Source organism: Ruditapes philippinarum, unplaced genomic scaffold (assembly GCF_026571515.1).
Source record: "Ruditapes philippinarum isolate M1 unplaced genomic scaffold, ASM2657151v2 ctg6204_1_1_1_1, whole genome shotgun sequence".
NCBI lineage: Eukaryota > Metazoa > Mollusca > Bivalvia > Venerida > Veneridae > Ruditapes > Ruditapes philippinarum.
Genome location: NW_026860078.1, coordinates 22,294 through 36,859, shown reverse-complemented (window position 1 = coordinate 36,859; position 14,566 = coordinate 22,294). Strand labels below are relative to the sequence as shown.

Here is a 14,566-nt window from a genome sequence, read left to right as displayed (position 1 = left end):
ATCTGAATTTATTGTCACGCTTGAGAATTAAAGCGCGTGCCGAAAATTTCAAAATAACGCGTCAATAATGAGAATATATATTTGAAGACTACATTTTTTTTAAAAATCCATTAAACGTGAATATGTCCGTAATTGATAACACATTTGACATTTTATTTTCAACCTGTTGTCAGAGAAAGTTATGTCATGAATAACTTTAATGAATGCAGTTCTAATATAAATGAAAAGACATTATTGCCAATATATTGAATACGTTTTTGTCTTGCCTTCGTCATACCTTTCAGTTACAATTTGTAATATTGCTTGGGGATTAACAGATTAAAGATTAAATGGCATGTTTGCAGTTTTACTGGTGAAATAAGCCTTTAGGCTCGAACGGGCACTGGGGTGGGGGGATCCACTTATATCAGGTCAACATAACCTCTTTTTTGAGATGACCTAAAATTACCATATTGTCTTCACGATATAGTCAACAGCTCCCGAACTATTATGTTATCTGGTGAGATATTGTCGTTTTATTCAAGTCAAATTAATTAACTGTTGTCAAGCATAGTGTACAATTGATTACGTTTGTTTAACCCATAAATCGTTTTTCCATTGACATTGTATTAAAATCGTTTAACCTACATTTACAACCAATGGTATTTTACGTTGCAAAATATTCAGCTGAATAATGATGTTTACCATTGGCTAGATTACAAGACTTTCATTTTTTTTTATTTCAAAGTTAAAAGATAATTTTATACAGAAATGGCGTTCTAATATACAATTAACATCAAATACGAATATTTACAAAGGTTTTAAAACTGAGTTTGGTAGAAGTGCTTATATCAAGATTTTGTCATCTAGACGAAGCTTATCAATTATGCGTGTTTTACTAAAATTCATAGGCTACCTGTGGAAACAGGAAGATGGCAGGGTATACCTTCTTCTGCAAGAAAATGTTCCTTTTGTAATGATGATGTAGGTGACGAATTTCATTATTTGTTCAAATGTCAAAAGTTTTTGAGGAAAGAAAAAAAGTATTTAAAACGGTATTTTTATGTTAATCCCAATTTTTTCAAATTAGAAGAATTGTTTAGTAGTGAAAATAAAAGTTTACTGAATAAACTTAGTATTTTTATCGAAATTATATCTAAAAACTTGTAACGCTGATATGCCTGGATTGCTTGTTAACTTGAAAAATATATCCATTTGCTATATGTATGTTTATTTGTAATGTTACATGTATGATTTTGATATGTTTGTCATTCTCTATTTACATAGCACTTGTTAATATGCCGCCATTATTCACTGTAATTATTATAAAACGATGCTTATGTTGTTTACTTGATGTAACCATATGATGGAAATAAAAGTTTGAAGTTTGAAGATGAAACGTCTGTAACATTTAAGATTAAATATAATATTTAAACAACTTTGATATAATGACAAAACAGGACAATTATTTCAAAAGGCACATATGTACAAAATGTATTACAAAACTAAGTTAAGAGTAAAAAAAGTTTTCAAGCCGCTATAATTTATTTTTTGTAAAAATTACGCAGACCTGTTCTTCGTACGGTAACTATAATACCACGTCCGGCAATCTATCATAAATGAATTTCAAGACAAAAACTTAAACAAAACTTACAATAAGTCGTTTAAATAGGCCTTCCGCTCTATCTAAGAAATGCTCTTGTTTTTCCGCACACCACATTTTTGAATTGGAGCGACTCCAATATACATGTAATTGTCTTTGATTCTTAACCATACCATGCTAAATATTTAAATGGACTTGTATATCATTCAATTTTCGACAAAACCATTTATAATTTTAAGGGAAATTTCAAATTATATATTGTCTGAATAGTGAGCAGTGCAGACCATGATCAGACAGCACGGAAAAAAAATACAGCTTTGTTTCATTTATTATTATTTGAAATATTAATTCACTTAGATATAAAATATCAGATATTTTTGATGATTGCCTTTTTGCTGCAATTTGCTGTGGTGTTAAAATTTAAAAAAATTACAGTAAAATAGTTGAGTACCTCCTGAAAATTAAACGATCTTTGACTGTTTACAAAGTGATTAATATCACGTACCCCCTCTTAATATCAGTCAGTAAATGCTAGCTAGCATGCGATCAACAGTTTGGTCAAAATGACATTCTATTGCCGCAGTCATTCATGCTTTCCGACCAATCATGATGAAAATGTTAATTTTGCTATGAAAATATAAGCATGTATTTATTTACTATGTAATATTAAAGTTATCGTCACCTTTATTCAGATCGTATATATAAAGCCTTATATCATTATTAAATTACGTTGTATTCATTTCATAACTGACTTTGACAAAAATACAAAGTTATTAGGCATTTTACATTTACTGAATTTACGCCGATTTAAGCGTCAAACATTTTGAAGTTGAGACCTTCCTTATGAACGGAAACATATGACGAAGACACACAGAAAACGCACAAACAAACTTGCAGACAAAATGTAACCAAAGTACCACTGAATATTTTTCAGTTCCCTCTGTCGGATGGACGAATGGTTGAAATGGTCCGTCTGTTGTGTTTGTACAGAAACGAACCGTTATGGAACGGAAAATTCGCGGACACGTAAGTTTAAATCTTAAATTATCGTATTATTGACATATATAGCACAACAAAATACTTCATCAATGTTTATAACTTTCTTTCACAAAAATGCAATGCAATTAAATCTAACATTGACAGGAAATACGTTGTTTAATCCTCAACCGAAAGACGTTTTAATACATGTACTGCGACCTAGTTGACGGAATATTTTTCATAGATCGGCGTCGTCATATTGTATCAGTGCGTTCTTATAGTTTCATTTCTTTTCATTTCGTAAAAAATTTAAATACTTCACTATATACTTGTAAATACAGAATTGGGTGCACACATATTTCATAAATTTTAAAAAAGACACAAACACGAGAAAACATAATTTCTTTGGTGACATGTACAACTGTATGATTAAAACCTTTACAAAGAGACATGTTTATAAATTGAAATCGTTGATATTTTATCACGACTATGTCATAGTTAATTAGTATTTGAAAATTGCTGAGGATAAGGATAGTTGCAAAGAAACCGCTCGGCTTATTACAATAGAATTGAAACATGATTATTATGAAAATAATCGAAGTGCAGTTATGTCTTAATTTTTTGTGAATCTGCCATCTCTATGGCAACAATTCAATCCTATGATTAATTTATTTCTGCAGTCAAGATGGGGAAAATAAGTCTACAGTATCAACGGCGAAAGTAATATTTATATAAAAAACATCAACAAATAATTAAACTGAAAGTTAATGACAAAAGGTTTCTTTTACAGGGATGAAATTTCATGGGGAACGGTTAACATGGAATTTTTCTCAAAATACAAGCCTCTAGGGAACAAAGATGAGAACGAGTACTGGATGACGCTTGAAGACTTCCGGTGTAATTTTGGCGGGCTAATTATCTGCAGTACAGAAATTCCATACACAACGGAAGGTCTAAATTTACAAAGATGCTACCGAAGATTAAGTGAAGATGAAATTAAAACTGGTAGGTTTATTATTTAAAATATTTACGTGCAGATTTTAATGACTTAACAGCTGAAACTGAGCGACCAGTCTGTACCATCAGTATATAGGAGCCAGGCTACCCTGTATCCGTGCATTCAGACTAGGCTCGCCAAAGTTTTGTACTTTTGAAATTGAAATCCTTTAAACTTTTGACTGAACTTATGCAAATTAAAAGCTGGCAAAAGTCATCATGTAAAATGGGCAGGGTTAAGATGAGATCATTTTGAGTCAAAAATGATCTGATAATGCATGTACTTCTCACTGAATACATATTGACAGTATGGGCTTTCCATATATATTAATTAGTACCACTTCAAAAAGAGAGTTTGCAATTACACTGTAGGCACTTCTAATGTATGTACATTGTTCACATTTTGAACTGCTTTCAAATACACTGTTCACATTTAGTGCTGCGAGCAAATACACTATTCACATTTTGTACTGCTAACAAATGAACTGGTCACATTTTGTACTGCTAACAAATGAACTGGTCACATTTTGTACTGCTAACAAATGAACTGTTCACAATTTATACTGCTTACAAATGAACTGTTCACACTTTAGACTGCTTACAAATGCACTGTTCATTTTTTGTACTGCTAACAAATGAACTGGTCACATTTTGTACTGCTAACAAATGAACTGGTCACATTTTGTACTGCTTACAAATGAACTGGTCACATTTTGTACTGCTTACAAATGAACTGGTCACATTTTGTACTTCTAACAAATGAACTGGTCACATTTTTACTGCTAACAAATGCACTGTTCATTTTTTGTACTGCTAACAAATGAACTGGTCACATTTTGTACTGCTTACAAATGAACTGGTCACATTTTGTACTACTCACAAATGAACTGGTCACATTTTGTACTTCTAACAAATGAACTGGTCACATTTTGTACTGCTAACAAATGAACTGGTCACATTTTGTACTGCTAACAAATGAACTGGTCACATTTTGTACTGCTTACAAATGAACTGGTCACATTTTGTACTGCTTACAAATGAACTGGTCACATTTTGTACTGCTAACAAATGAACTGGTCACATTTTGTACTGCTCACAAATGAACTGGTCACATTTTGTACTGCTAACAAATGAACTGGTCACATTTTGTACTGCTTACAAATGAACTGGTCACATTTTGTACTTCTAACAAATGAACTGGTCACATTTTTTACTGCTAACAAATGCACTGTTCATTTTTTGTACTGCTAACAAATGAACTGGTCACATTTTGTACTGCTTACAAATGAACTGGTCACATTTTGTACTGCTTACAAATGCACTGTTCATTTTTTGTACTGCTAACAAATGAACTGGTCACATTTTGTACTGCTCACAAATGAACTGGTCACATTTTGTACTTCTAACAAATGAACTGGTCACATTTTGTACTGCTAACAAATGAACTGGTCACATTTTTACTGCTACAAATGAACTGGTCACATTTTGTACTGCTTACAAATGAACTGTTCACATTTTGTACTGCTTACAAATGAACTGGTCACATTTTGTACTGCTAACAAATGAACTGGTCACATTTTGTACTGCTTACAAATGAACTGTTCATTTTTTGTACTGCTTACAAATGAACTGGTCACATTTTGTACTGCTAACAAATGAACTGGTCACATTTTGTACTGCTTACAAATGCACTGTTCATTTTTTGTACTGCTAACAAATGAACTGGTCACATTTTGTACTGCTTACAAATGAACTGTTCACAATTTATACTGCTTACAAATGAACTGTTTTATACACTTTAGACTGCTAACAAACTGTTCACATTTTGTACCTCTAACAAATGCACCACTGGTCACATTTTTTACTGCTTACAAATGAACTGTTCACATTTTGTACTTCTTAATAAGGTACTGTTCACATTTGCACAGTATTGTATCACGTTTGCATTGCTAACAAATGTAGTACATATGCATGTTGCACTCGTGACTGTAGAGTGTGCCTCTTCAAAAGTTACATGAGTCATTGCCTTAGTCACGTATATTTCATTACCTTTAGACATTCTTTAAGGATTCCGTTTTTCTCAGTTTTATAGGGATGTAACTTAAAAAGTATTTTCCTCAGACACTACAAGGCACAGAGCTTAGAATTTTTGCATTATAAAGTATACATGTACCCTGTTGCCCTCAACAGAAGTCCATGCGGTCACCTATCCTACATAGACTTATATGTGATAACACATAAAACGAAAGCGCGAAAGTACATGACATTAGATCTTGGACTTGTTACATTGCTAAGTGAACTTCTACTTACGTTTGTGTGACCCCGTAACTGATTTCTGCATTTAAGATTGATGACACCTTTCATAGCAATGGATCTTAAGTGAGTAATCTAGTGTTTATGGCATTATGGTCGTCTTATTACATAGTTATATCTTATTCAATTATTCATTCATTCATTTCAGGTCAGAGATCGTTGTTTACTCAGCCTAAGGAACGTCGACGTAGCAGTGATAGCAAGCATCGACGCCAGCCTTCTGCGACATATCTCAGTATACATAGACGCTCACATCCGTGCCTTTCCATTAAAACATTTAATGATCAAGCAGACGACATTCATTCGCCAAACGACAATCAACCGGAAATGGAGATTCTCGTGCGCGAGAACCCGCGTACTGTGAAAGTAGACAACACACAATTTAATAGAGCATCTAAAATAAAGAAACTGAAACAAAAAAGTAAAAGTGAAAATGCTAAAATTATGTCGAAGAAAAATAGTTATGGAACAAGACGGGAAAGTACAGGTGCTGTTTACAGAAAGCGTGATCCATCTCCTGTGTCTTGTTTTAAACGATTACATCATTATGATGACGTAAAAAGCGACGCTGTAGATACAAAAGATTCAGACTTGAACGACGAGTCTAAGGACAGTTCAAAACAGTGTACTTCCACTGCGACTAATGATAAAAAGACGCCTGTGAAGAAACAGTCATCAAGCGGATATAATACCCATAATGCAGAATATTGTCAGAAGAGGTCTGATAGTCTTATATCAACCTGTTCAGCCCTATCCGAGTGCCAAAGCACGTTTTCGGCTTCAGATATCACATTAAATATAGGTACGTCTCGAGAAAATTCACTGCAAAGGCCAAAAAGTGCGCCAAGCAACATTATTCGGAACACTTCTTCAGGATCATTGCCAAATATGATTATAAACAATTTCGTAGCCTCGTCTTCAGATAATTTCCGGTCACATGGTTCATGGCGTTTTGTTATCAACTACAAGGGGAAGTGGGAAAGTAAGTAAATTTTAAATTATAATTTTGATAGTTGATTTCAATAAATATTCAATATGTTAGGATTTTTATTTACATGTTTGTTTTCATTCCTCTTAAGGGATCTACATTTTCCATAATTCTATACAGCAGAAGACAGGTGATACTTAATCTGAGTGTTATCACCCAGGAACATAGATTTGAATTGTTTATGGATTGAATATCGCTTATACGGGCACTAATGGCCCAAAAATGCTGTACGATTTTTCTCCTCAGATTGTGCACAGGCGCTAGTATGAATATGAATAATAAATTGTCGATCACTTAGATGCAATGTGCATGATTTCTTTCCATTATTAATTAGGCTGTTATTGCAGTTGTTAAGTTTGCTTATGGAAAAAATCTAAAGTATAACTTACACTTTTTAAAAAGATATTTCCATTAATTTCCTGACGTTTTTAACGACATTCATATCATTATGTATTATTCATATTACTTTTCACGACACATACTATTCACATTTATGATCTTTTTAAAACTTTCAAGAGATTTCCGTTCCCTTTCACGATCTTTTCATATTCTTTCACGATATTTTCATACTCAGTCTCGATATTTGATTGCCTGTCACGATATTATCCCATCACAAAAAAATACCTGTCACGATATTCATACTATCTCGCGATATTTTATTACCCGTCACGATATTTTCATTACCTGTCACGATATTTTTATCACCTGACACGATATTTGCCGATATTACCGTGTTTTTTTTCCAGAGTGTGATTCTATGGGAAGTTATCCCGATTTGATTAAACAACATTCGAGAAATTCTAGAATTCCTTTCAATATTCTCCACCCGGATGCAGTAAATGAGATTGTTGCCCCTGGTTACCACGGAAAGAGTCACCTGATCATATCGTTGTTACAAGATTATCGTCATGGTGCTCCAACAGCAAACAGTCTGTTAGTTCCAATAGGGTTTTCAATATATAAGGTTTGTTTTATTCATAGTAATAATTATACCATTTTTTTTTGAGTTTAGGTCTCGAATCCATTACCTTCAGTTTTTAAAGGCAAGTTAGTTCGGTTTTAAGTGATTTTTAGAGTATGTGAAGTGATAATAAGTCCTGCAAGCGTGATCATATAGGCGACCACGATTAGCACATCCTTGCCGACAAAATTTGCAAGCAGAGTTTTAACCCTGGCATCCCGTGGTATAAGTTTGATTGTATCATAGTTTGGGGACCTTTCTGTTGAAAAAGTGTCGGAGTTAAATCGTATACATATAAATACACAGATCGTTAACTGGAGTGCAGGTATCAGTTACCCGCACACGAGATCATGCCCGTTGATTGGCTCATTTTTGCTTGGGTTTACTTATTGTGACGACAGAGAAAGGGAAAGCGGCAGAAATATCATATTCAGATGCTCGTTCATTGCTTACTTTTTTCTGGGATTTCATATCCTGGCAACAGGGAACGTGTTGTTATGTTTGACTATGATACAAAAGAGAAAGAACACCAAAACACTCGGCAATCTGATTTATACTCGGGGGCTACGCCCCCTCGTACAAATCAGATAGCTTCGTGTTTCCGTGCTCTTTCTATTACTTATATGTTCTATACTGATTATTATCAAATCTGGAAGATAAGCTAACTTGTCACATGACTAATAATGGTCGATGCCACTCGCGATTTATAGTTTGATAGGCAGACGCGCTTATCATATCACCGAATATTGAATAATTCTGAGTTCCAAAATCTAAACAAAATAAGGTAACTTTCAAAAGATATTTGGAAACATTAATAATATGGCATATGTACATGCACAATTAAGAGTAGATGTGCTTGCCGTGCAAACTTAAAAAAGCTATAGATTTATTGGAAACAAGATAAATTGTTTTTGAATTACAGTTTACAGTACATGAATTTTATTCTTTGATACAGACGAAAAACCCAGCCAAAGACGAGAAACGCTCCCTTTCAAAATTACCGATGGTAGGGGAAGCAACTCTTTGTGAAGATTCAAGGGAGGTAACTAGTCGATTTGATCTTTTCCCCGGAAGTTATTTCATTGTGCCATTTTGTTTGTCGGAAAACCACAGTGGGCAATATATATTGCGAGTGCTGGCTGAAAGGGACCCAGTAGCTGGCAAAACCGGATGGTAAAATTGTTGAAGTACTTATATTATTTATTGCATACAAATTTTGTTGCAATATTTTAAGTATATAGATCCATTAGCTTTTGTCCAGTAGTCAACTTAAATGTTTAGATGCCCTTTCAAGCATTATGACGGATTTCAGTTTTTCAAACGGTACTTCCAATACTAGTGCAGTAGTAGTACATTAATTTGATTAGTTCCGTACTAGAAGTTCAAAATAATAACCAGAACAAGAATACAAATATTATTTGTAATATTACTGTTTAAGTTTCTTATCTTTATTTTGTCCTCTTTTTCAGTATATTATCCTAGAAAGAAAACAGCGGCGACGAATGTCTGGTGCTTTTCAAATAAACATTTAATTAAAGGGTGCAAAAATGTTAATTAATCGCGTATTGTTGTTATTTGAAGACGACACGACTGCTCTACCAGGAACGCGTCTTAAAGACGTGACTTTTTGAAATGACATTGTCCGTTATTTATTTTATAGCTGTCTGGATAAATATTCAATAAATAAATGATTTAAGCATTCAACCATGGGTGTGCCTTAATGAAAATTTTGAATGATAATTAATGTAAAAGTGTCCTATTTGGGACAACATATTCTCGATATTGACCCTATATGTATCAGCCTTATATAGATTAAGATTTGAAGGGACCAATGCTGCTGTATAAAGCTTTATTTTTTATAAGCATCAGCAAATTTCTGACCAAATTGTTATTTTGTAATTGGGCCAATATCTAGATTAGAATCGGACTGAATATCCGAATATAATGAAGTAGCTGTGCTACAGGCTTTAGTTTTTTCCCTAGTTTTCCAGTTGTTATTTTTCTCTATGTCAAAAGTTAATCAAAAAGTTATTTATGTTGTTGTTATTTTCGTTATTTGTTTTAGTCTGTATTGGTCAATATAACATTGCCATTGTTTTAATTCAAATTAATTCAGAATTTTTTCAGCTACAAGTCATTTGGCTTTTGATTTGTGTTTTGTCTGATTATTTTTGTATTTCATATTTACTGAATAAAATTCATATATTTCGTGCAAGTAATGCTCATTATATATATATTTTTTAAATATATTTTTTCTGACTGAAAAAGTACACCCGAAACAGATGATGCTTACCGTTCTTACAAAAATAAAAATCACATAACGCATCGGTCGCATAGACACAGTCTGTTGCCAGTAATACAAGGATTAAAGAAAAAAATTATTCCGATTTATAAATAGACTGATTGGTAATATAACATAGGCAATTGCCATCACTGGTTAAAGTGAAGCCACAATCAAACGCAACAATGTTGATCAAAAAGTCATGATTCTTCAGTTCAGGTCCACTATATAGGTAATGCTATATGTCAAATATTCAAGCGCATTGAAGTTTCGGAAAGTAATTTTGCAACGTGACTTCCATTACTTGAATGGTGCATCAGTCTAAATAAATGTTCAGATTTTCTTAATTATTTCTTGTGTGAAACCGCATTTGTTTTGCCTTCATTGCGATTCGGATTTCCTGGAGAAAGCTATTTCACGGGTGATGAACTGTTACAGAAGGATTGAGTTCTTGTGATAACTTGTCAGGAGTTCTTATGATAACTGTCTCAGAGTTCCTGGAAAACGTTAAGATTTTGTCGGGAACTTTTTTAAATACCGAAGAAACACTTGTGAAAAATAGTGATTTTCATCTTTAAAAAGGGAGTTTGTAATGCTATATTAAACTCTGATGATTAAGCTTGCCTTACAAATTGTAAAATGTGTCAGAAAAGTCTTTTTATACATGAAAAAAATTCAAACGCGGTTGGCTCTCACTACCGATCTCTTCATTGTCCTACGGGTTCGAGCGAAAGATGTTCGACTAGTTGTTATCAATTAAAGCAAAAGTAGTTTCAACAACTAGGAATTGACAGAGGAATTTAGTTTTTACTGTAAAAAAATGACAACGTACATGGTGTTTTGTACATCACGATAAGTACTTTAAAGCAAATCATGCTCATTCAGTTTAGAGTAGATTGATTCTAAAGATATGGAATCCAACTTTGATAAATAATCTTCAGCAATATGGAAATTTCTGTATGTCACATGATGCTAAAGTGAATTTGATGAAGAAAGGAACAAGGTCGATTAACGGCATTAATCTTAAGGTGACTCATCTATTATTAAAGATGTCATATCGATGTCATAGAAATTTCTACGTCTCTATGGCAAAATTTGTGTATACTATTTCATATTTTGCTGCATTACATTTACATGTAATTTGTTTTGACAGAACGATAGCATAGTTATTTAATGATCTCTAAAACTGTAGGAATAATGCATATATGAAGACATCATGCTTGAGTTATTGAATTCAAAGCGTATTTTATCCTATAAGTCAATGCTCTACATCAAGTTTTTTTCAGTCTACAAAATCTGCGTAAGCAAAAAATTCTATAAAATGAAGAAAACAACAACAACAAAAAAAAACAACAACAAGAAACGGAGGTAAGAAAAATATCTCTCGAACTGAAATACACTTGAAACCAACATTATATAACCAAATTTTTGTGCAAATGATAAGCGTACTACGCTTCGTGTTTTACACACATATTAACTAATAAAATACGCTATTAAAACACACACTGGCAGTAACAAGTTATCATAAGAACTCTAGCTATGACATCTTCAGAGTTATCAAAAGAACTCCGTGACATTTGAAAAAATCGGGTAGCCTAGGCTTTACGTTTGCAACTTTGCTTTATAATTAGGTATGGCAACGAAGAAGATCACAAATGAAAAGGTCAATAATTATATACAAATATGAGCAAGTAATTTGGAAATTTTACTCAAAACTACCAGACTTTAAACAAGAGACTACGAAAAATGGACTATCATGTTTTTTTCTTATGTAAAGCAAGATTAATCATCAAAGTTTAATTTAGCACCTCAAACTCCCCATTTACGTATGTTTTTCCAGTATGCAATAAAGTTTTCTGACGAAATCCGTAACGTTTGCCAGGAACTCCGTGAGAGTTATCATAAGAACTCCTTACAAGTTATCATAAGAATAAAGTAGACTCAATCTTTAATGGGCAAGATTATTTTGCCAGTTTACCAGCCGGCTACTAGAATATGGACAGCGTCATGTATGTAATCGAAATCGCGAAAATTACCAACTCAGTTTAGGTATTCAGAAATCTCGTCGATGATTGGCTGTTAGAAAGGTCAGAGGAGACCTCCTATTGGTGCCCCCGTCAGATTCTAATGCGTAGTCTTAATTAAAAGCTGATTTTAATCAAATTGATTGTTCATTACACTAGAGAAATTCATGTATCATCGTACGGTCATGACCGAGAGGTGTTTAGGCGATAGCGACAACGGACCACAAATGACGATCACAAAAACTCAATTCTCAACACTTTGTAAGCTTAAAACAACATCATGAATGATTAGACATACTCCGGAACTATGTTGGTTTCCCCAACTACAATCCCGCCCAAAGTACAAACAAATTATCAGTATGCGCAACGCTTTGACCACAAGTTATGAACGGTAGTGCATCGTGCAGCAATAACGGTAGAGTTGTTTATATACCAGTATTACATGGGGGGAAAGCCAACTCCCAGTTCCAGATAACATTAATTCCTAAGATACAAAATCAAATATATACTGAACAAAAAAAGGAAAGAAACTTTCCCTGTATTTAAGTGCATATATAGACAAATATGAAAATCAGGATTAAAGTAGATTTATAAACTGTATTGCAAGAGTATTTTATTGCAATTTTTGTAAACAAAACCACAAACAAAACCCCAAAAACTTATTGCTGATGGTTTAGTGAAATGGTAGTTAAAATGCGGAAGGGGTCACCAAATTAATATCGGGTATGAAGGACGGATCAGCTACATCCAACACGCCGGTCCAAATTATCCGAAAGGTGTTCAATAGGATTTTGATAAGGGCTTTTGGCAGGCCAGTCTTTCATAAAATTTAATGCAATGTTATTCGCCTTGAGGAAATTCGCAGTATCTTTAGCTATATGGATTGTGACTTTATCATGTTTAAGAGTGATATTGACATTATTTGAAACTAAGGGAGAACATGCACAAGAACAATCTCGTTCAAGTACGCAGCAGTCGGTGTCAGAGGCAGTAGCAGTTTGGAAGCGATTGCGCAGGTGGGTGTTCCGAATATAGCACACGTGGTCCATATTTTGTACGTCATGTTGCTTGAAAACGTTGCCTAGGTGTCAAATAGAACATTCAATATTCATCGAGACGGGATACATCGTAATTCCAGCATTAAGCATGCCAATCATACGTTTGCATAAATTTTGAGAAATTCTAGGCATATCTAAAATGAAGAAAACTAAAAATGTCAAGGTCTTTTTCTTTTTGACATTTAAGTCTATAAAATTACAATGCAAGGTTTCGTACAATATACACGAAACTACTGGTCGTGCAGGCAGATGAAAATCGCCCTGCAAATAAAGTTCAAATATTTGTTTTATCGGACACAAAATCGTCCGCCCGAATATGTGTATCTCATCTGACATTTTGATTTTTTTTTTCAAATAACACTATACATCCACTTAAAAACAGGGATATTTCCTTCTTTTGTTTCCAGTATATGACATTATTCATGAGAATTATCCTATAAAACAACAAAACTAACCACATGTTTTTTATTTAAAGTTTATTTTTGTATAATTTTATACATTAGTACCTTTACAAGTATAATACAACATACACTATCTTTATTCTTGTATATTTTTATACATTAGTGCCTTCACAAGTATAATTCAACATACACTATCTACATCCATATATACATGTATATTTATCTGCCAAAACTGTATTATACTTAAAGACTATGCCACCTCCATTTCAACTTCTCTATTTGCAGCTGTCCTTGCATGTACATGGCCTTAAATTCCTATGCTACAACTGCAACCTTCTAAATGGCCAAGAATAATGTTGTAACAGCAACAACCCTTCAGGTGTCCAGTTAATACAAGGTAAAAGCCACTGACTCTAAAACTTTAATGCCAGGACAATTTGCTTCCTGTATTTGCAATGCTGTTAATATAAAATTGAGAAATAGTTTTACCCATTAGGAGGTACCTAGAAGCTTTTAACATGTTTAGTTAGTTCCTCTGGCCTAAAAGGTTTTTGATTTTTTAAGACAATTTTTGTTGACATAAATCCTGGATTTTTGTCATCCATTAGGCTTAGGATATATTATGTTGTTTTCTATATTTAGTTTATTTTTTTAATTGAAGAATTTGCTCAATTTCAGTTGCATTCTCGATTCACACTGTTTTAATTTCAGTTAATTGATGGTTGGGTTTTCTTGGAAAACAATTAATGGTTTCCATAAAAGGTCTCTTTTGGCATGAACTGCACCTTGGCTTTAGTTGACATTTCCCTTCTTTTCTTACATTATTTTTTCTCAAGTTTTAAGTCCTCAATATCTCCATGTTTTCCTTATTTGTTATTTTGGCCTGCATTTTAACTGTCATTCTTCCTTGCATTTTCACCATTTGCTATTCCCCTTTGCATTTTCACCATTTGCTATTTCCCCTTGCATTTTAACATCATTCTT

The 14,566-nt window shown here is 33.3% G+C and overlaps 1 protein-coding gene across 2 annotated transcripts in view; it reads left to right on the top strand.

Moving 5' to 3' along the window:
• The window catches only part of LOC132758775 (uncharacterized), a 38,435-nt gene extending 28,417 nt beyond the window's left edge, over nt 1–10,018 (top strand). Inside the window, exons 7-12 of one of the 2 annotated variants that reach the window (XM_060750473.1) lie at nt 2,517–2,608; nt 3,351–3,565; nt 6,018–6,851; nt 7,604–7,821; nt 8,774–8,860; nt 9,288–10,018. In XM_060750473.1, coding sequence (XP_060606456.1) covers nt 2,517–2,608; nt 3,351–3,565; nt 6,018–6,851; nt 7,604–7,821; nt 8,774–8,860; nt 9,288–9,350 — 1,509 coding nt within the window. In that variant the 3' untranslated portion in view covers nt 9,351–10,018. Of the gene's footprint in view, nt 1–2,516; nt 2,609–3,350; nt 3,566–6,017; nt 6,852–7,603; nt 7,822–8,773; nt 8,992–9,287 lie in introns of both variants that reach the window. The other variant, XM_060750472.1, reaches the window with a different exon arrangement.
• Nucleotides 10,019–14,566: the final 4,548 nt, after the last annotated feature.